The sequence below is a fragment of the Myxine glutinosa genome, chromosome 11 (genome assembly GCF_964187855.1).
Source record: "Myxine glutinosa chromosome 11, kmMyxGlut1.1, whole genome shotgun sequence".
NCBI classification, from domain to species: domain Eukaryota; kingdom Metazoa; phylum Chordata; class Myxini; order Myxiniformes; family Myxinidae; genus Myxine; species Myxine glutinosa.
The window spans coordinates 102,151,595-102,175,128 of record NC_136271.1 but is presented as its reverse complement, the minus strand read 5'-3'; the positions used below and the strand labels follow the sequence as shown (position 1 = coordinate 102,175,128).

Below are 23,534 nucleotides of genomic sequence, written 5' to 3'. Positions count from 1 at the left end.
CCAGCCGTTCCTTATTACTGGTTTTCAATGGAGTGCTTGCTCAAATGCTTAAACCACTTGGCGAGTGCAGTGCTCTTCAAGAAACTTGGTAAATGAACTCTCTCCCCCTCAATGTTCTTGAAGCCCGATCGTAGATCTACTGTAATCGATATATCCCAGAGAGGAATGACCCTCCCTGCCGCTCCCATGGGGAACGGGTGTACTAGTTCTTAAAACACGGCAATATTACATCACATCCACAATGGAAATGATATTGTTACGGTTGCCGGATAAAGAGCTGATCTTCTGTACTCTTGCCTCATATTCATCTTTTAATCTCGAATCCAAATTTATTGGAGTATATGTGACTGGCTCTGACAAAAGCAGACACTTGGGGTCAAAAATCATCGAAATTTCGCGATCTTCGTGTCTTTTGCCCGAGGAATCGTGACTTTCTGAGCACATTTTGAGAATGACATTTTAGATTCTTCGTCGAATTTCACAACTTTTCTGTTGATTCTTGGAAAAATGTTTTGGTGCATAATCTAGAGAAGTTAATCTTTCTCTCCATATAAAAATCTCAATTTTGTTCCTGTGATCATATTTTGACTCTCTTCGGCTTTTTCTTGCTAAGAGAAATGCCCCCAAGTGTCTGCTTTTGCCAGAGCCAGTCACATACAGCAATAATAACAAACTTGACTCCACTGTTCCAATACTTATGGAGGGCACTGAATATCAACATATTTATCCAATCTCTCACTGTATTTTAATTCTATTTTGTGGGGCGAGCAGAACAGAAGTCCATAACAGCGTTGAGAAAAAACATTCACTGCTCAATTCAGGAAACCTGGACCACGTAGGAACTCAACAATGTGATGAAAAAGTTTCAAGAAACCAGATTCGGTGGTGGAAATGATTAGAGCGTTTGCCATGAGTCTGGGAGATCGGGGGTTCGAACCTTCACCGAGTCATACCAGTGACTTTAAAAAAAGTACGTGCTGCTTCCTTGCTTGACGCTCAATATTTAAACAAAGGACAGAGCACGGGAAAACGACCATAAGTTGGCAATACTAGCACAGGCCTTGATGGGCTGAGTGGCCTCCTCCTGCATTGAAGTTCCTTCTTATGGAACATACTCGTATATTAAACTGGGTCAGTGAATGACAAACCACCATTTGGGAACCGTCGAATCAGCGAGAAGGTTATGGTCATCATTCAGGAAGCACTTGAAAGTCGTTGTGATGTGCACCTGGTTGAACTAAGCATCCGGGAATCAACAATGCACAAAATTCTCAAAGTGAAATTGCATGAACATGCCGACAAGAAAACCTCGGGAAGTCTGACAACATGAAAGAAACTCGCCAAAAATCACCGTCTGGTGTGTTCTCAGGAAGTCGCACATTTATTGGTCCTTCATTTTTAGCTCACCTGGAACATAGTTCAGGAGAGGTATTCACCTCGCCCCGTGTCTGTCTGCCTGTCAGTCAGGCAGGCAGTCTTGTAAACACTCGGATCTTCTTCTCTGAAACCACAAAGACGATTTTGATGAAACTTCACCACAACCTTCATCACCCGTGATGCACCAAAGTCTGTTTACGGCATAAAAAAAGTCAGGGGTTTGCTCCCCCAAAATAGGCATTTAATTTCCTCTCCATTACATATTTGTGGGTCATCCACACCTACCAGGGGTTCCCTGATTCTACCAGGTGAGTCCAGGGGTAATGCCCCTCCTTTTTTGAAGAAGGAGCAGTCATTGGTGAACATTACATTACAATACTGCAAAATGTATTTGTCCCTCAACTACAACAACTTTTTCAGAGAGCACCTTCTTCCAGCAAGACGGTGCACCCTGCTACTGTGCTGTGAATGTGCGACAGTTGTTGAATGACCTCTCTCCAGATAAGTGCATCGGTAGACGTGGACCAATACATAGTGGAAGCGGATCGGGATTCGCATCTTCACCAAAATAGTCAATTCTTCCTTGTCACACACCCAACCTGTCCACCAAAGTTTCAACTGAATCCGTCCACTTTTTTGAGATATTCTGTTCACAGATAAACAGACAGGGGTGAAAACATAACCTCTGCCCACCATCAGCGACGGAGGTAACTACTCTGAGTGAAAGCTACCCTTACCTTGCTATAGTCGTAATTCTCCTCTGCTTTTTACATTAAATCTGGACCCTGGTCCTCTCACTCTACCTTTTGCTAGAAAACTCTCCTGCATTTATTTGGTCTCGACCCTTCGTTGTCTTAAACGTCTGTATCAGATCCCCTAATAATCGTCTCCATTCCAATGTAAAAGTTCCATTCCCTTCATTCGTTCCTCGCAGTTTGGACAGATGAATCTTTAGCATTTAAAGAAAAGACGCCCGAGACCTTCTGAATCTGTGTCAATCCTTTATTTTCTACCCGAGCAACTCCCACTTGTCTGCTCATGACTACCGGTTGCAACCGGATCAGGAGACTCGGAATACAACATATTTGTATATTATATACCAAAGGTAAAATGATGACACGACAGTACTCCCCCTCCCAATCCATTACTCGAACTACAGGAACCAACAAAACAATGGATGGCTGCAAGATTAGGATAACATGTGGGAAGAAGAAGCAGAGATCAGTAACCTCTTTGTAACATGAAAGCATTAAATTCTGGGCTTTTAATTGATGAATACATAACAAAACAGCACCTTGCCCTTCTTCGTTCAGATGCAGCACAAGGCTGTGGGGTAGCATCATTGGCTGATGGCATGGCTGTGCTGCTGATGCAATGCCCCCTGCTGGTTAGGGCAGGAATTTGTAATTTGTTCTTGGTGCTGATGATAGCTCGTCTACTCTTCGCGAAGGAAACCGTGGGATCTTTAATGTCCACTATCAAATGCTGGCAGATAGGACGACCATTTAGCATCCATCCGAGGGACAGCACACCCGTTGATGAATGATTCTGCCTGTAAACCACTGGGTTGACAGTTTATATAGCCTTGTGGCGGCGGTTTGGGTGCTGGTTTGGGATCCTAGGATCCTGAGTTCGAATCCCGGTCGATCGTTGAATTAACGCCAGGGGCCTATTATCCTTCAGAGATCTGCAAAATGAGTACCAACTCACTGGATCCTCTCTCAAGGAGGTTGGTGGCAGGATTTGCACCCCGGCCGCCGTAAAAACACCTCATTCCGTAACACACACAGTGGTGTGTGTCGGGATGGTGCTGAGGTGTCGTCCAAGGAAGGTGTCGTCCAAGGACGCAGCGACATGCTGATCCAGCGCATGCTCCCATACGACGACGACGACAGTTTATAGCTGGGTCAGGATTCAAACTCAGCTTAGACAGCGTAGAGACAAGTGCAGGTACCTCCAGGCCGTCTTGCCAGCCCCCAAAAAACACTCATGACAGTGTGGTGTATTATAAGTGTTATCCCACAAAAATAGACCAGAGTGGGCTGGCAGTCATCTCTTGAGGTTATAGTTCAGACCTCTGCTGATTTGGGGGACAGCCCACACCCCCCCCCCCCTCCCCCCGGGAGCCCCTTGATCCCATGGGAGGCTCCCTTATCCAAAATAAAAAAAATCGAAGCCTGGGCAACGCGGGCCGTCGAGTAGAAGGGCTGCATCGGGATTCAGAGCAACCGGTTGGTAAAAGAGGGACAAGTGATGATCCAAAGATTAGGGGTAACCTCACACGAGGAGCCCCGATAATCCGATATCAAAATATCGAAGCCTGTGTGATTGTGCGGCTACTGTCTTGATTTCATGTGTTAAGTTTCAGAGCGAGCAGCTGTGTGATGAGGGAGAAGTAGTAAAAATAGCAAAAAAAATTACGGATGAGTGGGCGCACAGACATCCGGACATCACGACCCATTTTATTAGTTAATCTCTTCGAGAATCAAGATGAGATGACCAAATAAAGAATCGTATACCTTTAACCCCATATTTGATCAAATCCTTCCATGCCACGAGAAGCTGAGAAGCTTTCACAACATCGAAGCGAAATCTGCTTTCTGTGGCCTGTTTGGCAATGTCGTTGACCAAGAGTTATAGTTAGGAAGTTCTATAAGACTGTACCTGTATAAGTGGCTGATCACAAAAGACAAAAGGATTTTCATGCCAGTTTTGACAGCATATTTTGTAGTAAGAACAATGGCTCGGGATTCAGGAGGTTGCTCTTTTCTTTTCTCCATGTCTGCAATCTGAATTGGTGACCCCAAATGCTGATATTGGTTCACCCTCCCCCTCACCCCCTTTCCTACCGAATCCAATTTTCCCCAATACTTGTATTTCCTCACATTTTGTTTGCCAAACTGCCATTCTCATCAGGTTCAATGTTTCATTTTAAAATGCAAGTTTCATTTTTGTTAATCAGGAAGTTCGTCGTTGACACTTTCTGGGAGCACAGACAGGTGTGTTCGGTAAATTTTCTAATGTTTTGCTGTTCACCTCCTCCTCCCCCCTCACCCTCAATACCCAAATCCTCCTCATAGTTGAACACACACGGGTGAAACTTACATTTCCGGTATCAGAAGCAAATGCGGACTACATAAACGCCAACTTTATAAAGGTGGGTACGTTTTTTGACTAAAAGTACTTGAATTGGTGGGAATTAACTTTCCCAGTTTCAAGGGTGAGAGGAACACAGACATGGTGGTGACGTGACACAATTATGTTGCATTGACAGGTATTGAAAAAGCTATTGTTTGCGCAATTGTTTTTGCGTATTTGACTTGATTAAGTCATTGCATTAGTGTTGCCAATGTTGCAGTTTGGTACCGAATGATTGGCAGCGGTTACTGCGGATGAGTTGAGAAAAGATTGGGAAAGGCTCGTTATTGCGGCTTGACGACGGCTGTTCCAAGACTTTCATAATCCTCATTGGATTCATACCCTCCGCATAATTACTTGTGCCATTTTCACACGCAAGACGTTATCAAAGCACACAGGCCCTTGTGGTAGATGCACCAAATACAGGTTGCTCAAACTGGCATTTGCACCTGCACTCTAGATAGCGACTACGAGTAATACGGAGTGCCAGGTTTGTATCGTGCTGGCTTACGACTTACCTATGTCATCTATCTCTGGTCATGTGGCACATTTGCTGAGGCCTGACTGTTGCCATTCACTTGTGCGACGGTCCATCCTCGAACCTTGTGGTTAGGCCCTTGCTTCATGACCATTAGCAACTATATGAAAACCAAACATGCAATTAGCAGAGTGGGCCAGGCTTCAAAATGGTTTATTTTATCAGGGGCAGCACAGTAGACACAGCGTGGTAGGTGTAATGGTTGCAGTTACAGCACACACCACCACCAATTGGGATTTCTGTTCCAAATCCAAAGGCCCAAACCAAAATATTTGCCAAAAAAGCCTTTCTCCCCTCCCTTGATTATGTCGGTTCTGCACTTTATCCACACCTGTTCATCGAAGAAATGCAGGAACCAGGCCAGGACCGTGAAGGTCATCCCCCCCACCTCCGGTTGTTCCCCAACCTTATATGTCTTTTACTTGATGATAGCCGGCCCATATTTCAGTCTATGACAGTGGCCATGTTGGCTGTGAGCCAAAAACGTACTTACACAAACAGACATTAATTACTGGTTGCTGCCCGACCAGTTGGTTCCTTTTTTCCCCTCCATAATATTCCGTATGAATGGATACATCTTGATGTAAATGCATTGCCTTGCCCTCGTCTGTCTGTCCTCGGCGGCCGAGTCAGCTACAAATGGTTTTTCCTGGTTGGCTTTTGACATTTAAGTCACATTACTCCCGCACTAAAGATGTCGACAATGTGCTCTTTCCTGTGGTGCGTCCTCAGCATTAGTACGTCGTTTCCTACTCTAGATTTCAAGGAAATGCATCTTCCTTCATGCTTCTTTTTGGGGCATGTCCAAAATTGGTGCAACTTGCAGTGTTCTTCGACATTATTTGTAGAACTGTTTACCATTTGTTGCCTCACTAATATATTACACGCTCAAACATTGACTTTAGCAAATTCTCCTGCCTCCATCCGTCCATCACGCTATCTTCTTCTAAATGTTTTTTTTTTTTTTTTTTGTATACAAGATCGAGGCTCGTGAAAGAGCTAACATTAATCACACAAAAAGTCAAACCGAGACACACAACACACAAAAAACAAGAGGAGCGGCAGAGAAGATGGGGAGAGAGGGGGAAGGACACAAACACAACATTTGAGAGCAGGGACATCAGGAGAAATGTGGGAGGGGGAGGGCTTTGGGGGAGGTGGGAGAGGTATAAAACATATGAACACTGCAAGGACTTCCAGGAAAGAAGTTGGAATTTCAAAAAAAAGTGTATCTGGGGTGAATTAGCGGGTGTAGAAAAGATCAAGGTTTTGGATGGGGGAAGATTATGATTGGGATTATGATTATGATTATGGTTGGGAAGAAATATTCACCAATCTTGGTAGTTATGATCATCACATGGCACGAAGGAGCAAGAGTAGTGTCATTTTTGTCTCCGCCCTCCTGGGGCAGGGTCAGAAGGTCAAATACCCAAAAATGCAATTACCGGCGCATTTTTAAATGAAGCTTTGTACTGTATGCAATTAATATTGTGAGACACGTGAAATATGTAGCGATTCATTTTATTTTACTTTATTTTATTTCATTATTTATTTGTTTATTTTTGGATATGACCCTGGTTCATGCTCCAGGCGTTGGGGATTTGGGGTCACGTGTCAAAATGAGAAAATATTTAAACTCCAAATTTGATATTCCTGATGGAACTGTTTGCCCTTTTTCAATTTTGCTCTTTTGGTGGTAAGCACAGGGATTTGCAATGGTGCTCCATCAATTTCGATCTAGTATTTCCATACCAATCTGCTTATGTACTCTAATAATGGTAATGAATGATCGTTTTGTGGCCATTTTCCCCGCTAGAGCGGGGGTTAGCCTTGCGGGCCCCATGACAATCATGGTTCCCTGTTTTGAGGCAATGTTTTTATATATATATTTTATATTTTGTATTTATTATTTTTATTATTTTTATATTTTATACTCCAATAATGGTAATGAATGAGCGTTTTGCGGCCATTTTCCCCGCTAGAGCGGGGGTTAGCCTTGCGGGCCCCATGACAATCATGGTTCCCTGTTTTGAGGCAATGTTTTATATATATAGATTTTATATTTTATATTTATTATTTTTATATTTTATACTCTAATAATGGTAACTGCTTTGATAAAACGTTGAGCATTTTTACTGCTGTTACTTTTCTTTTGTGGACTTGCTAAGTCTCCTTGTGCTTGTGAATCATATTCTTATGTTTGTAGGGGAGTGAGCAAGTGTTGGATAAAGGCCCTAGATGCCATGTATATTCACGTGCAGTTTTGAAACTTTCGACCCTGTATTAAGTGTTGTTTAAGCCTAAAGGTAAGGAGTCGATGTAAAATGTTCACACCAAAGTGGATGGTAGTTTGTACGTGTTGAGATAATTAGGTCAAGGCATTTAATCTCATATTCTCCTCTGTGAAACCATGCGGTGCGTTGGAGGGAACATAATGTTCCCCTCCACCAAATAAGGAAGTTGAATATTCCCACCAGCTGTCCATCAGTGTACAGGCTGAGGGGTGGGGGGAGGGTGAGTGGGATTGGAATTTTTCCATGCCCATAGTGGAGATTGGTAGAAGGCCTCGGCATCAAGGTTTGTAAAAATCCGACTTCGTTGAGGTAGCACCACCAAGAATGATCGACTGCGAAAGATGGTGAAGAGGACGGAGGTGGTTGTTCCGCTCCAGGGTGTGCTTGTTTGTATTTTGGTTCGACCTGCTGACCGTGCTTTCTCTGGCAACTGTCCTTTCCAGCTGATGAATCCTCCCTCTCACTAGCGACCTTCTCCTGTAGCAGTCGTGTCGTGCTTGCCGTGTGGCATGCTGTGTTTGTGGGCCCACCTGATCCTGTCATATCCGTTGCCACAGTGTGTGTGTTTGTGTGTTTGTGTGTGTGTTTGTGTGTTTGTGTGTGTGTGTGTGTGTGTGTGTGTGTGTGTGTGTGTGTGTGTGTGTGTGTGTGTGTGTGTGTGTGTGTGTGTGTGTGTGTGTGTGTGTGTGTGTGTTGATACCCAGGAAGAAAGTGTTGATTTATTGTGTTTTTTTTTAAAATCTTGTCCTGTAATAATTTTTTTGTCTTTGAGAAATTTGTACCTTGCTGCAGTCATTTTCCCAGCAATTTTCAGCAATTTTCCAGCACCTAAACCTGAATGTAACCTCTGTGTTAACTGTTGGCTTCAAGAAAGGCTCTTTATAAGTTTCATTTTTTCGTCGTCTCACATACTGTCTTAAATTAGATCCAAATCACTGAAACTTTGACTCCTCTGTTGAAAGCACATTTGTATGAGTATGTAAATAAGAGATAGGAGTTTCCCCGGCTGATTCACTACGGTTATAGACTAGCCAACGTTCCACTCATGGTTCTGCCCGGCCGTACTTGATCTAAAAATGTGTGGAGTGCCAAGACCACTGTTCCCTATCCGGAGGGGAGGAGCAGGGGGAGGGGAGGGTGGGGGGGGGGGGTGTAAGGTTAAGTTGATAAGTTAAGTATATATATACAGACTTGGCATTTAATATGGAATATTTTTTTTGTGGGGGTGAACTTACTTTTCAAGATGACTTACAACCAAAAGTTCATTGGAATTATGTTGAAATTATTCTAGATTTTGTTAACGTGACCTTTAAAAGAAACAAAAACCACATTTGACATTTCGAAGCAAATAAATTGATCCTTGAAAGTGATGTAAACTGATATCGAACTCAATTCACGGACAGTACTGTGTTAAACTCTGTACGTTTCCCAGAAGTATTTCTTTATTTTGCACATCAGCCAAAATTTTTTTTAACAAAAACAAAAGTTAAATTACGACTGGGATTACGGACAGTACAATTACAGTTCAGTACTTCGTGTAACCCCCACGAGCATTCAGGAGAGCACGTACATGTTGAGGCATGCTGTTCACGACATTTGCCAAGGTTTGGACAGGAATCGCTTGCCATGCAGTGACAATAGCCTGCTGCAATTCACGCACAGAGGTGGGCTGCTGGTCCAAGTTGTCGATTTGACGCGTTAATTCTGCCCACAAGTTCTCTATCGGATTCATATCCAGGGACATGGCAGGCCACTCCATATGCTCTACACCACGGTCAGCAAGAAAGTGTTGGATCATGTGAGCACAATGAGGCCGTGCATTGTCATCCTGGAAGACAAAGTTTCCTCAAAAGGCTGCACGAGCAAATGGAAGCAATGTTTCTTCCAGAATGCCCCTGTACTTGAACTGGTTCAGGTTTCCATTCAGAACAACCAGGTCAGTTTTGCAACCTGCATGAAAAGCAGCCCAAACGGTCACCCCACCACCTCCAGCTTGGACTCTTGGCACTATACAATCTTCATTGTAGGCTTCATGCACTTGTCTGCGCACTCGGACGCGGCCATCTTGACGATGGACCAGAAATATAGACTCGTCACTGAAGATCACGTGATTCCAGTGTCCTGGCTGCCATTGACGGTGCTCTCTGACCCACTGCAATCGGCGCTGGCAGTGTTGTCTGGTCAGGCATGGCTTTCTCAGGGGACGCTTGGCACGATAGCCTGCTTGAACCAGTCGTTGGTTGCCTAGCTTTCAGGATACATGCACATTTGTCAGTTGCTGCCACTCAGCCCTAAGCCAAAAGGTCAAGGCAAAATGGCCGCAAAAAACATACACACTACCAGTCAAAGCTGACTTGGTACGGCCATTGCGGACTAACCGGTGCAGCTGGCGATCATCCCTCCTTGTGGTTCTGCGGGGACGTCCTGGCCTCAGTATTGGAGTAGGGACACCCCTCTGAGCATTTCGTTTCAGGATCTTTGACACCTGACCTTGAGTGATGCCATATTGCCGAGCAATAGCATGCTGTTTCATGCCAGAATTTCGTAAAGCCACCACTCCATGACAAACAGCATTGTCGAGTTGACGGACCATCTCCAGAGGCAGCGGCAATAACTTTTGTAGACGTGCAGCAGTTGTTTTCCACTAATACAGAACGCAACAACCCTTATATACCCGATTGTGAAGCTAATCGTCAAATGTACCTGTCCGTACATTTTGTCACACCACATGTGATATTATCCTGTTATTGACTTCTTGCTGTGACAGACAATCAGTGACATGGTTCTTTTAACAAAGAAATCACAGAAGCGTAAAAGAAACTCACCAGATTGATATACTGAGTTCAGAAAGTAAACCCAAGTCAAGAAAAGAAAAAAAATCCATATTAAATGCCAAGTCTGTATATATATATATATATTTATATATATATATATATATATTGTTACGGTACGCGGATTGGATGTTGTTTGCCGAGCGGAGGCTCCGCGACCGAACAGTTGTTCCCCGACTCACCCGATTCACCCAGACGTTGGCCGTATCGCGCCACAGCTACTCAATAGGGAAAAGACAAAGACGACGGATGTGAAGAAAAGGAAGACGAAGGCAAAGAAAGGTTTGGAAATACGATTACTATTTATTACTATTTACAGGCTCAAAATAACCAAGGAGAAGGAAAGATAAGAAAATAATATACAGAAGCTTTTAGAGACACAGTGAATTCCTTATACAAGCTTAATTAAATACCCATGGACAGAACAAACAAAACAAACACGTACGCAAATGGATGGAAGGGTAGGAATCGTTTGGAGGGATGAGCAGGTGGGATCACAGGGCACAGCGAGCAGGTCCACTCCGGGCGGGAAGCGAGGAGCCGGCAGCTCCTTGTATTTGGCTTTACAGCGCACGCCGGCAGCTCCTTGTATTCGGCTTTACAGCGCACGCCGGCAGGGTCACTCGGCGGGTTGAAACGGGGCTGGTTGAAGCGGCTCTTTGTCAAAGGCTTTTCGTATCTCTCACGCAACTCCGGTGCAACTCTGAACTCTCTCCCGGTGGACTGCCGACCCTCTTACGCACCTGGACTCATCTGCCATATCTCTCGTGTAGCTTGTCCCAGCGATCGTCGCACCCTTCTGTCCCAACCTTCAGCGCGGGTCTGACACGCCCTCCTCGGTTTTGGTACCGCCCCACCCCCCCCCCCCCCCGTGCTCTGTTTCGTGACCTTGTATGGTAATCCCACGGGCTTGTCTCCTTATTTGGGCATGGTGCCGACGGCACGCCCCTCGTGGCGAGCCACGGGCTTGTTTCCTTATTTGGGCATGGGGCTGAACAGCCCCGCCCTTCGTGGCGCGCCCCGGGCTTGACTCTCCCTGGCGACCCCGCCCCTCCTGTTCAAACAGAGCACGGAGCACATATTCACTATCGCAGCGAAATGAGAGGGCGTGCACCCCACGCTTGTGAACTGCTTTACCCGCAGATGGAGAGTTTGGCTGGGAAATGGAAGTATTGAAGGGGAGCTATTCTTAATTGATTCGGTGCAATGGAGTATTATTCTAATGGAAGACAAGGCCTTACTCTAAAACACATAATAAGATATAAGCTACTGAACAAGGGTTTTATCGGGTCCTTCAATGTGGTGTTTCATGGAATTAACTACCGAGACGCCCTTTTTACCTTTACACAACTCCGGAGGCAGGAGGGGCCATATCCAACCAATGTTACACAACAATTTACCACCACAATACACACAATCAAAAAAATGCAATCCTCATATCCGCAACAATATATATATATATATATATATATATATATATATATATATATATATATAAATACAAATACACACACATGCACACATACAAACCCGATTTTTTGATATTTGTTGCTTGTTTTCAGGGAGTGAACAACGACCGTGCTTACATTGCCACGCAGGGTCCTCTGCCAGGCACTCTCCAGGACTTCTGGTGGATGGTTTGGGAATACAATGTGCAGGTACTGTTCCAAAGTTTGTCCGACCTCATTTGCATCATTGCAATCTGCCTCCGTGTGTGTGTGTGTGTGTGTGTGTGTGTGTGTGTGTGTGTGTGTGTGTGTGTGTGTGTGTGTGTGTGTGTGTGTGTGTGTGTGTGTGTGTGTGTGTGTGTGTGTGTGTGTGTGTGCATATATATGTATATGTATATATATGTATATATGTGTGTGTGTGTTTGTGTGTGTGTACATATGCAAATGAGGTACACACATACATACATACATACATACATACACACTACCAGTCAAAAGTTTAGGTACACACAACATTTTATTGATATTTTATTGTTTAATGTGCAAAATGAACACAAGATTTGAACAAAACTCTTCCCAAAGATATATCTGCTTATCTACTTCTTTTCTCAAATTACAATGCCTGTCTTTTTTTCTGGCATTAGCTGAGCTTTGGCACCCATGTTCATGCAATCTGAAACACAAAAACACTCATTAGATTGTATGGCTGGCCTTTCTGTAAACATTTTTTGCATCGCCTGGCTATAATAGCCATTGCCCGTGATGAAGAAACGAAGCACAAACATTCATTCAACACAGAGCAGAGTATTTGTAAACAGTTTTTGCTCCTGAGATGAAACATTTATAACATTAACTTCGCGTTTCAGTTTGGATTTACTATTGCACTTTTCGACCTATTTCCAAAAATTGCTTTAAACCTACGTTTCCCACAAGAAAGATGCATTGAAGCAGTCATCTCATGAGAAATCAATGAATTGTAAAGATGCTTCCTATGCTTGTGTCAAATATCCTCCTATATGCTTGGATTCAGCACCCCACTCATCATATTTTGGGTATTCTAGACATGGGGATATCCTAAGGCCAATATAAACACGTTATTTTTGTGAAAACATTTTGCTACCTCGGAGACATGCTGAATGGAGAAGGTGGATCAGACTCGGCAACGGTTGCTCGAGTGAGATGTGCATGGAAGAAGTTTCGGGAACTGAGTGGCGTGCTGATGAGGGGAGTGTCGTTGAAGCTGAAGGGAAAGGTGTTTGCTGCATGTGTGAGAAGTGTTATGATTTATGGGAGCGAGACATGGGTAGTGAACGTAGAGCAGCAACGAAGGTTGGAAAGGGTGGAAATGCGAATGGTTCGGTGGATGTTGTGCGGAGTATCGTTGAGAGAGAGGAAGACAAATGATGAATTGCGAAAGATGATGGAAATAGAGCCTGTGATTGATGCTGTGAAGAGGAACGGGTTGAGATGGTTTGGTCATGTGTTGAGGAAGGATGAAAGTGACTGGTTGAGAAGAGTGATGGAAATGAATGTAGAAGGAAGTAGAGGACGGGGAAGACCGAGAAAGACTTGGCTAAAGATTGTGGAAGAAGAAATGCGGGCAAGGGGGTTAACAAGGAGAGATGCAGAAAATAGGGAAAAATGGAGAAGATTGTCATGGGGACCGCAAGGCTAACCCCCGCTCTAGCAGGGAAAATGGCCTTAAAATGCATGTTGTTGTTGTATTTTGGAGACATTTTGCATTAGCTGTCTCTCTGCTAACTCCCCCCATGCCCCCCCCCCTCTCCGCCTTCCCCACCCCCACTATAAAGCCCCTTTTATCAGTAGAAAATATTGCGGTGAGACACCGGTTATACAAAGACCGGAGGAACTCTGTTATCCTGCAGCATCCAATGGCAAAGCCATGCTCCTGGAGCATACACTGATAAACTAGAACAGCACTCGGTAGAGCACGTTCCTCTGAACAGTTTGCGTTTTGCATCCACTCTAAGGCTGGTTCTGAATCCGGACCTGGACCAAAATCGAATCAGCTTGTTGTCTCATCTACCAAGTTTTGTCATCTGTCTACCACTTTTTCAGATATTGTGCTATGTATCGAATCACTTAAAAATTATTGTATCCAGAACTTCAGCAAAATCTAATCATTTTGTCCTTGTCTCACAACCAACCTGTCCACCCAGTTTGATCCGAATCAGTCCATAACGTTTTGAGATATCCTACAGACCGACATGCAGGTTACTTACAGACCCAAACAATCTCCTTGCAAATCCTTCTGATCAGTTTGTGCTGCCGCCTGTCATTGGTAGTGGTTGGAGCTTTCACTATGCACTGTAGAATGTGTGGAATTAAGAGAATGCACTCGTTCAGTCTTCAGGGCACTGTGAATGATTGTGTGTGTGCCCAGTTGACTTCATTTTGTTTCGGTGGAAATCCTCAAACTTCTCCGATATGTCAGTAATTAAGTCAAAGTCCCATTCCTGGTCACACCTGACTTAATGTGATAAGGTTACCTTCTTGAAGCTGTGCACTGTGATTGCTTTATGCTTGAGAAAGTCACTAATATTACACTTGTGATGAAGTATCTCAACTGGTCATCTCCATGGTAGTATACAGTGAATGGGTGAACTGTTGCCTGAGTGTTATCTCAGTGGAAACCTTCAACAGCATCCTGATTATGTTTCACATCCTTTCCAGAAGAGGCAAATTGAGCTCCGTGGAAGAGCAAGAGTTTAGTCATAGGTGCTGCAAATATTATATGTTGTTTGTCCGACCATGCATACATAGTCAAATCAAAAACCAAACAAGAAGTCATGCAGAGTATGATACTTGCAAAATACATCCCCACTCACCCAAAAAACAGTGTCAGGAGACATGAAATGGTCCATTTCATCAAGATTGAAATTGACGATCTTAACCCTAGCTCGGGTCATTCGGATTAAAATTTATTAAAACAGATGGAAATTGATTATTTTAGAATTTGACCTTGAGTTAACCTGACCTTTTGACCTCAAAACTAGTTGGTTTCCCAATTCAGTGACTCTATATGCATATGCTGTTCAACTTTCAAGTTAATCGGATGAAAAATGACGATTTTAGAAATTCGACCTCAAGATGACAGTTGACCTCAATCAATAGGCTTCTCAGGTGACTACCTCTGCAACGTAGTAGTTTCATGATGATCAGTTTAAAATTGTGACCTGTAGGTGTGACAAACAAACAGACAAACAGACAGACTTCAATATTTTCAAATATTTTCAAACAAATCTTCAATTTTGCAAGTAAATAAGTAAGTAATAAATAATTTCCCATGTGACCTATAATTTTCCATGTGACCTATAATTTTCCATGCGGCCTTTAATTTTCCACGCGACCTATAATTTTCCACGCGACCTTTAATTTTTCATCTGATCTATAAATTTTCCATGTGACCTTTAATTTTTCATGTGATCTGTAATTTTCCATGTGACCTTTAATTTTTCATGTGAGCTCTAATTTTTCATGTCAGCTCTAATTTTCCATGTGAGCTTTAATTGAAATAAAACGTAAAAGTGGGTTGACATCTATTGTGGGCGGAGGCATATCCATCAATGCATTTGCGTAAAATTACATTTTCTCATTTTCTTACAAAATTGAAAAGAATAAAGGTTTATCTCAAGCTTCGGCGATGCTACAGGCTCTCTCTCATACCTTTTAATGTCGCAGTTGAAGTTGAGAAGGATTTTGCCTGGCATTTTAAATCTTGGCCAAATTTAGCAATATATTTTGCAGGTTTGTGGTCAATACAAAGTTTTTTTGGGGTTTTTTTTCAAACAATTTTTTCTGAAGATATCTTAACCAATTTTGGAAGCTACAGCTACTGCAAAACGTCTCCAAAATAAGATGTGTTTTTATTGGCCTTTGGGGGTGCCCCAACCTGAGGAGCTATGATTTCGAAAATATAAGTTGGATGTTAACACTTGGATTTTCTGTAAAATATTTCCTTGTAACTTACAAAAGGACATTGGAATTTGGAGATGGTCAGTGGATGATTAGTCCATTTCTCACTGACTGTCCCATCTCAATTTCTACAGGTTAAAGAGCAATATCTTTCTGATGTAATGGCAGAGGATGGGGCACCTTTCTGACATTATGGAGCACCACGTGCATCGATATAATTATTGTTCAATGCTCATCTCTATTTTTTTGCTGCTGGGTTTTCTTTAGGCACCACATTCCAGAATTCCAACCCTGGTGTTGGCTTAGTGGCTAGGGTGCCAGCTTAGGATCCTAGGATCCTGGGTTCGAATCCCGGTCGATCGCTGAATTAACGCCAGGGGGGTTGACTCAGCCTGTCATCCTTCCGAGGTCGGCAAATTGAGTACCAGTTCACTGGTAATTCCCTGTTTGTCGTAAAAGGCGACAAACAGGGTTGGCGGCAGGAAGGACATCCGGCCGTGAAACATTGCTTCAAAAAGGGGAACCAACAAAAACAACAACAACCACGGTGCCCGAAAAAGGCCAACCCCCGCTTTGCGGGGGAAAAATGGCCTCTAAGGATGTTTTTTTATTTATTTTTTATTTATTCCAGAAATCAAGGAAAAGGTGCACAGGTGTTTTTCCTTTACAGAAACCCACAAAACGTGAACATCCTCTCATTCTCTGCATCTTTTTGTTATATTCTCAGCTGGGCATTCTGTGTGCTCCAAGCATAAGCTTGCCTTCATGTTTTGATTTTTTACTTGCAAAATCGGAGATTTTTCCAGGACATGTATATTGGTTGGTTGCATTTGTTATTCTGTCTGTTTGTCACTTGCCTACAGGTCACAATTCTAAACCGATCGTCAAGAAACTTCACCGAGTTGTAGAGGTCGTCACAATTGAGAAGCCTATTGATTTTGAGATCAAAGGTCATCTGGAGGTCAAATTTCTAAAATCATCAATTTTCATCCGATTGACCTGAAAATTGAACAGCGTTTAGCATATTGTCACTAAATTGGTAAACCAACTATTTTTGAGGTCAAAAGGTCAAAGGTCAACTCAAGGTCAAACTTCCAATATCAATTTTCATCTGAAAAATCATCAATTTTAATCTGGTTGACCCGAGCTTTGATTAAGATCGTCGATTTTAATCTTAATGAAATTGATAATTTGATGTGTCTATAGCAACCTTTTGGGGGGTGAGGGGTGGATTTTTCAAGTATCGTGCTCTGCATGACGTCTTCTTGTTTATTAATTTATTTTCCCTATTGTTATTGGACGTTTGGCATCCTTCATTCTCACTTTTGTTTTGTTTCCGTTGAATCACACATTGCTGGAACAACCAATTGCTATCTGTTGAGGCATCCAAGAGATCATTGGTCTTGTTTAATAGTGACATATACAAATTCTCTCTGAAGGTTATTGTAGTGACGTTCATATAGTATACGGTGGTGTTTTGTAGAACAAAGAAAATAAAATCCATCAACAGTATTTCACAGAAGATGCTTTTTGATATGCATTGACATTCATTATTCATATATCTATATTTATATATTTTTCAGATTATTGTGATGGCCTGCCGTGAGATGGAAATGGGTCGGGTAAGCAATTTTTTTTATCGTATTGTGTTGTATAATCTAAAGTGCACATACTATCATGTGAGGGAATAAAGGGAAGGAGACATTTATTTTTGTTAATTTTCATTTGTGGTGCATTTCCATTGCCGAGCCTGGTTGATGTTATTGTACATCATCTAGGCAGCCATGTCTGAAGGATTCCAATTTGTTTAGTCTGATATCTTGTCCACAAGAGATTTATCAGACTTGCATAATGTTAATTGTACGAGGGCATGTTGAAAAGTAATGCCTCCTATAATTTTTCTCCAAAACAGATAAAGATATTTGAATGAAACAAAGACAGAGACAAATCAATCTGTATTGTACAGTACCATGGTGCGTATTTATTTTTCAATATAATCATCTTTGTGGTGCGCACATTTCTGGCAATGTTGATGCCGTCACATTAGGAACTGTACAGCCTGTTGAATTCTCCAACATTTCACGGCAGCCTCGACATCGTCGGATGAAAAATGTTCTCCACTGAGGTGTTCCTTAAGTTTGGGGAATAAATGAAAATCTGAAGGAAGCCAAGACGGGGCTGGTGATCCTTTGTGGTGGGACTCTATTGACCGTCTCTTACTCTCAGGATCATAATGGTGCACCCCCACTCTCATCTCGTATCATTTCCAGTTAGTCATCACAATTCTCCTCTCCAGTCAGTCATCCCAATTCTCCTCTCCAGTCAGTCATCCCAATTCTCCTCTCCAGTCAGTCATCCCAACTCTCCTCTCCAGTCAGTCATCCCAATTCTCCTCTCCAGTCAGTCATCCCAATTCTCCTCTCCAGTCAGTCATCCCAACTCTCCTCTCCAGTCAGTCATCCCAATTCTCCTCTCCAGTCAGTCATCCCAACTCTCCTCTCCAGTCAGTCATCCCAACTCTCCTCTCCAGTCAGTCATCCCAACTCTCCTCTCCAGTCAGTCATCCCAACTCTCCTCTCCAGTCAGTCATCCCAACTCTCCTCTCCAGTCAGTCATCCCAACTCTCCTCTCCAGTCAGTCATCCCAACTCTCCTCTCCAGTCAGTCATCCCAACTCTCCTCTCCAGTCAGTCATCCCAACTCTCCTCTCCAGTCAGGCATCCCAACTCTCCTCTCCAGTCAGTCATCCCAATTCTCCTCTCCAGTCAGTCATCCCAACTCTCCTCTCCAGTCAGTCATCCCAATTCTCCTCTCCAGTCAGTCATCCCAACTCTCCTCTCCAGTCAGTCATCCCAATTCTCCTCTCCAGTCAGTCATCCCAACTCTCCTCTCCAGTCAGTCATCCCAACTCTCCTCTCCAGTCAGTCATCCCAACTCTCCTCTCCAGTCAGTCATCCCAACTCTCCTCTCCAGTCAGTCATCCCAACTCTCCTCTCCAGTCAGTCATCCCAATTCTCCTCTCCAGTCAGTCATCCCAATTCTCCTCTCCAGTCAGTCATCCCAATTCTCCTCTCCAGTCAGTCATCCCAACTCTCCTCTCCAGTCAGTCATCCCAATTCTCCTCTCCAGTCAGTCATCCCAACTCTCCTCTCCAGTCAGTCATCCCAATTCTCCTCTCCAGTCAGTCATCCCAACTCTCCTCTCCAGTCAGTCATCCCAACTCTCCTCTCCAGTCAGTCATCCCAATTCTCCTCTCCAGTCAGTCATCCCAATTCTCCTCTCCAGTCAGTCATCCCAACTCTCCTCTCCAGTCAGCCATCCCAACTCTCCTCTCCAGTCAGTCATCCCAATTCTCCTCTCCAGTCAGTCATCCCAACTCTCCTCTCCAGTCAGTCATCCCAATTCTCCTCTCCAGTCAGTCATCCCAACTCTCCTCTCCAGTCAGTCATCCCAACTCTCCTCTCCAGTCAGTCATCCCAACTCTCCTCTCCAGTCAGTCATCCCAACTCTCCTCTCCAGTCAGTCATCCCAACTCTCCTCTCCAGTCAGTCATCCCAACTCTCCTCTCCAGTCAGTCATCCCAACTCTCCTCTCCAGTCAGTCATCCCAACTCTCCTCTCCAGTCAGTCATCCCAACTCTCCTCTCCAGTCAGTCATCCCAACTCTCCTCTCCAGTCAGTCATCCCAACTCTCCTCTCCAGTCAGTCATCCCAACTCTCCTCTCCAGTCAGTCATCCAAACTCTCTTCTCCAGTCAGCTATCCCAACTCTCCTCTCAGTCAGTCATCCCAACTCACATCATCTCATCTCCAGTCAGCCATCCCAACTCTCATCTGCAATGCTTCACATCACTGACAACATCGTACTGCCCTCCTCCATCTTGACTGACGTACACTGAGACATCAAGTGTCAGAATCACGAAACTTCACACCCAGAGGTGGGAAGGACTAACGTACAGACTGTGCATTGTTTCATTTCATTTAAATATCTTTACCTGTTTTGAAGAAAAAGAATAGGAGGCATTTCTTTTCAACACACCCTTGTATGTTTTAAAATCTTGTTTCCCCCAAAATGTCAGATGATCCTTGCAATGTTGTCACTCTGGTATTTAAGACCCAAGACAATCTCTACACATCTTGGGATCTGATAACTCGTGGGGAGGCTTTTTTTTCTTCCAATGATGGGGAAATTGTTGTTTGGATTTTTCTGTTATCATTCGAGCATCCTTTGCTGTTTCATCATATCACCTGTGTGACATTTGGTTTTTCATCAAATTGGGCGTCATCTGAAACTAGATGGGGAGTAATTGGTCACATTGTCATGTAACTTTGCTGCGAATGGTGTATTGCAGAGAAAAAGCGAGCGTTACTGGCCTACGAAAGAAAATGGCTCCCTGAAATTTGGTCCATTTATCATCCGTCTGGTATGCACATTCTCTTTGGAAGATTTGTCCGGCCGATCCTTGTGGGATGTTCAAAATATTTAATGAATGACATACAATGGTCCAAGCCACATCATAAAAAATGAAGTAAACAAGGTGTACAGCATATGTCAATAAAATTACATTTATTTGCTTTCTTACTTTTTAAATTATACAGTAAGTGCTGCCTGTACTTGTATTTTTGAAAGTAATTGAGAAAATAAAGCATTTTTTTTTTCTTTTTTTTTGTATACAAGATCGTGGTTCGCGTATGAGCTAACATCAATCACACAAAAAACAGACACAAAACATACAATAAAATAAAGGGCACTGGAGACAATATGAGGAGAGAGGGAAGCACACAAGTACAACAACAGAGAACAGGGACAATGGAATATCTGTGGGAGGGAGAGGGCTTGGGGGGAAGAGGCATGGGGGGAATGGGGGAGAGTGGGAAAGCATAAAACACATGGACACTGCTAGAACTTCCAGGAAAGAAAGAAGTCGGTATTTCAAAAAAAAAGTGGATTTGGGGTGAATTAACGGAGGTAGAAGAGATCAAGGTTTTGGATGGGGGAAGATAAGAGATGGTGGTGTACAGCTGTTTTAAAGACCTGGAGGGAGGAGTGGGATTGAAGAGAGTGAGGGAGTTTGTTCCAGAGGTGGGAGTAAAGAGGAATGAAGGAGTGAAGGTGAGCAGAGAGCCTAGATTTTGGCAATTTCACCATAAGAGGGTTGCTGGCAGATCTTGTGTGACCTGAAGGAATATTTGGGGGACAGAGCACAGATAGAGCTGGGGGAGCCAGGCCGGCGAGGAGTCGGTAGAAGACAGAAAGACCACCAACCTGCCTGAGGTGAGTAAGTGAAAGGCCCTCGGAGTTAGCTTCATCGTGGGAGATTCCAATGATTCTGAAAGCTTTGGTTTCAACAGCGTGAAGACGAGCTAGGTGTGAGGCAGGAGCACCGGCCCAGAGGGGAGAGCAGTATTCCATTGAGCTGCGGATGAAAGCCTTGTATGTGGTGAGGAGCTCAGGTGTGCCAAGGAAGGACTTCGCATGACAGAGGATGCCCAGTCGGCGACTGGCTTTGCAGGCCAGCTTGGAAATGTGGTTTTCCCAGGAAAAATCATGGCAGATAGTGAGACCCAAAAGCTTGAGTGACAGAACCTCTTGGAGAGGATTGTTCAGAAAGTAGATGGGAGGGTTGTCCAGTCGGTCTTTTCGGGGAGACAAAGTGAGAGTGTGAGATTTGTCAGGACTGAAAGACATGTTCCACTTGTTTGACCAGTCTGTGATTTTGTCCGGATCTGCAGAGAGTGAGGAGGCTGCAGACTGCCGATCTGAGATACGAGGAATGGAGCGGCAGAGTGTGGAGTCATCAGCAAAAAGATAGAGAGTATTTTCGAGAGAGTCAGAGAGATGATTGATGAAGACAAGAAAAAGCACAGGGCCCAGAACACTGCCTTGAGGAACTCCAGCCTGAACAGGAAGGGGAAATGAGAGAAACCCATTCAGGGCCACACGTTGGCTATGACCAGAGAGGAAGTCCTAATGCCATGTGTGGAGATTTCCATGGATACCATAGGAGGAGAGTTTGGTGAGCAGAGCGGGGTGCCAGACCGTATCGAAGGCACGTGATATGTCAAGGGAGATGGCTCTAATTTCCTGTTTGGCATTGAGGACCTCCATACATTGTTGAAGCAGCATGTCGAGAGTAGAGTGACCTGGTCTGAAACCAAATTGATGATCAGAGATCAAGCCATTGTGGAAGAGGAAAGATTTGATATCCGAAACAATGATGGATTCCATGACCTTGCTGATTATTGGGAGCAGGCTGATTTGTCTGTAGTTGCAAGGATCTGTTTTTGCACCTTTTTGTGTAAAGCGGTAATGTTGGCTGATTTCCAAGCTGATGGCAGATGACCTTGAGCAAAAGAGAGGGTGAAGAGAACAGAGAGAGGGTGAGATAGAGCGGCAGAGTCGGATTTTAGGTCCCGTGGGCTGATGCCGTCTGGTCCAGTTGCAGAATCCTTGGTTTATCTGAGTCTGTTGCAAGGATATTTATTCTCTATATAACTTTTTGAACACTCCTCGTACATCTCCCATAACTTCCTGAAATTGTCTCCTCTCCATCCTTTGTATTAATGACTTCTTAACATTGAACAGGTTTCTCAAGAAGATAGAACAGTGGATTACTGCATCAGGACCTTGAAAGTGCAGCATCAGTTGGTGGGTTCCATTTTCCATCCCCTTTCTCCCCCCTCTCTTCTTGAAGTTTGCAAAGTTGTAGGGTTCAGTTGCATGAATATGATAATTGTCATCATTGTTATTAAATTCCAAGTATGGAGGTCAATTTTATGATTCTCTACTTGTTAAAGACCAATGATGGTTTATCAGGGTGTTAGCCAGAAATTGAAAGGAAGGTGTCTCGTTTCATGAGCGAAGTGAGAGATACCAATAGATCGGGATCCAGGGGCCTTGGCCTTATGGTTGGTTCGACATGCTCCTCGACTCGATCTAGTCCAATTATGGCTACAGTTTTTTTTGTTTTTGTTTTTTACATTTTCTAACCTTTTTAAGAAATAAAATATTTTGATTTTCATTACATTTTCTTGATCATTGTACAGTAGGGTGGTCCAAAAATTTGAAGATTGGATTTTCATTTCTCCACAAGCCTGCCCCTATTCCTATTGAAGAAAGTAGTTTGTGGTGAAAATTTGAGCTTGATTGGACAATATTTAGAGGTTGCTCAAAATGATGACAAATTTTAATGAATATTAAGATACAGAATTTTTAGCTTCATAGATAATTATCTATTTTCAATTACTCAAATTATGTATTATATTATTATTGTTGTTTGTTTGTAAACTAATAAATAATTATGTACAATGTGCCATTGTACAATGTACATGTATGTTCAGTTATTCATTGTTCATTGTTCAATGTTCATTCATATAGTCAAATTAAGATTAAAAACAAAACAGTAGATTAAACATTCATGTATTAATTTGACAATAAATCATTTATCGGAAAAAATAAATCATCCATCAGAAAATATAAAATATCTATCGGAGACGATAAAACAAATCTATCGGAACAATTAAAACAAAGTAAACGTCACAATACACGTAATTTGAATGATTTTACGTAACATTGTTTTCAGAAACTTGTGTTTCAAAACATTGCCTCCTACTTTGACAAGATGGCTTTGGTTGACACTGGAAAGTTTTCACGATGAAGTTTCACAACTCTCGACACAAATTGCTTCTGCTCTTCATTCTTGGTCAGAGTGTCATGGAAAGTTTGGATGAGAGCAACACCTCGCTCAGCACAGTCATTGATAACCTTCATGCTGCGTATCTTCTTCTCAAGCTCTTGGTATGAGTTGTCTGTGTTCCAGAGGTGTGGCTCTTTTTCCAGAAAACTCAGTGATACTTCTTTGTCAGACTCTGAGATGACAACACCAAATAATTCAAGTGATCGACTTGTGATGTAGGTGTCCACTGAATCAGAAAGCCTGAAGGCTTTAGCATCTATCCTATGAAGATTGTTTGG

The 23,534-nt window shown here is 43.2% G+C and overlaps 1 protein-coding gene across 8 annotated transcripts in view; it reads left to right on the top strand.

Annotated features, from left to right (window-relative positions):
- The window catches only part of LOC137436168 (tyrosine-protein phosphatase non-receptor type 12), a 156,671-nt gene that overhangs the window by 62,909 nt on the left and 70,228 nt on the right, over positions 1-23,534 (top strand). For 6 of the 8 annotated variants that reach the window (XR_013625007.1, XM_078786934.1, XM_078786933.1 and 3 more), the window contains exons 3-7: positions 4,458-4,534; positions 11,741-11,836; positions 17,146-17,184; positions 19,912-19,983; positions 22,146-22,208. Coding sequence is in view for 7 of the 8 variants with exons in the window: in XM_078786934.1 (XP_078643060.1) it covers positions 4,458-4,534; positions 11,741-11,836; positions 17,146-17,184; positions 19,912-19,983; positions 22,146-22,208 (347 nt within the window). In the remaining variant the exon portion in view is untranslated. The remainder of the gene's footprint in view (positions 1-4,457; positions 4,535-11,740; positions 11,837-17,145; positions 17,185-19,911; positions 19,984-22,145; positions 22,209-23,534) is intronic. The other 2 variants (XM_078786937.1, XM_078786936.1) reach the window with 1 other exon arrangement.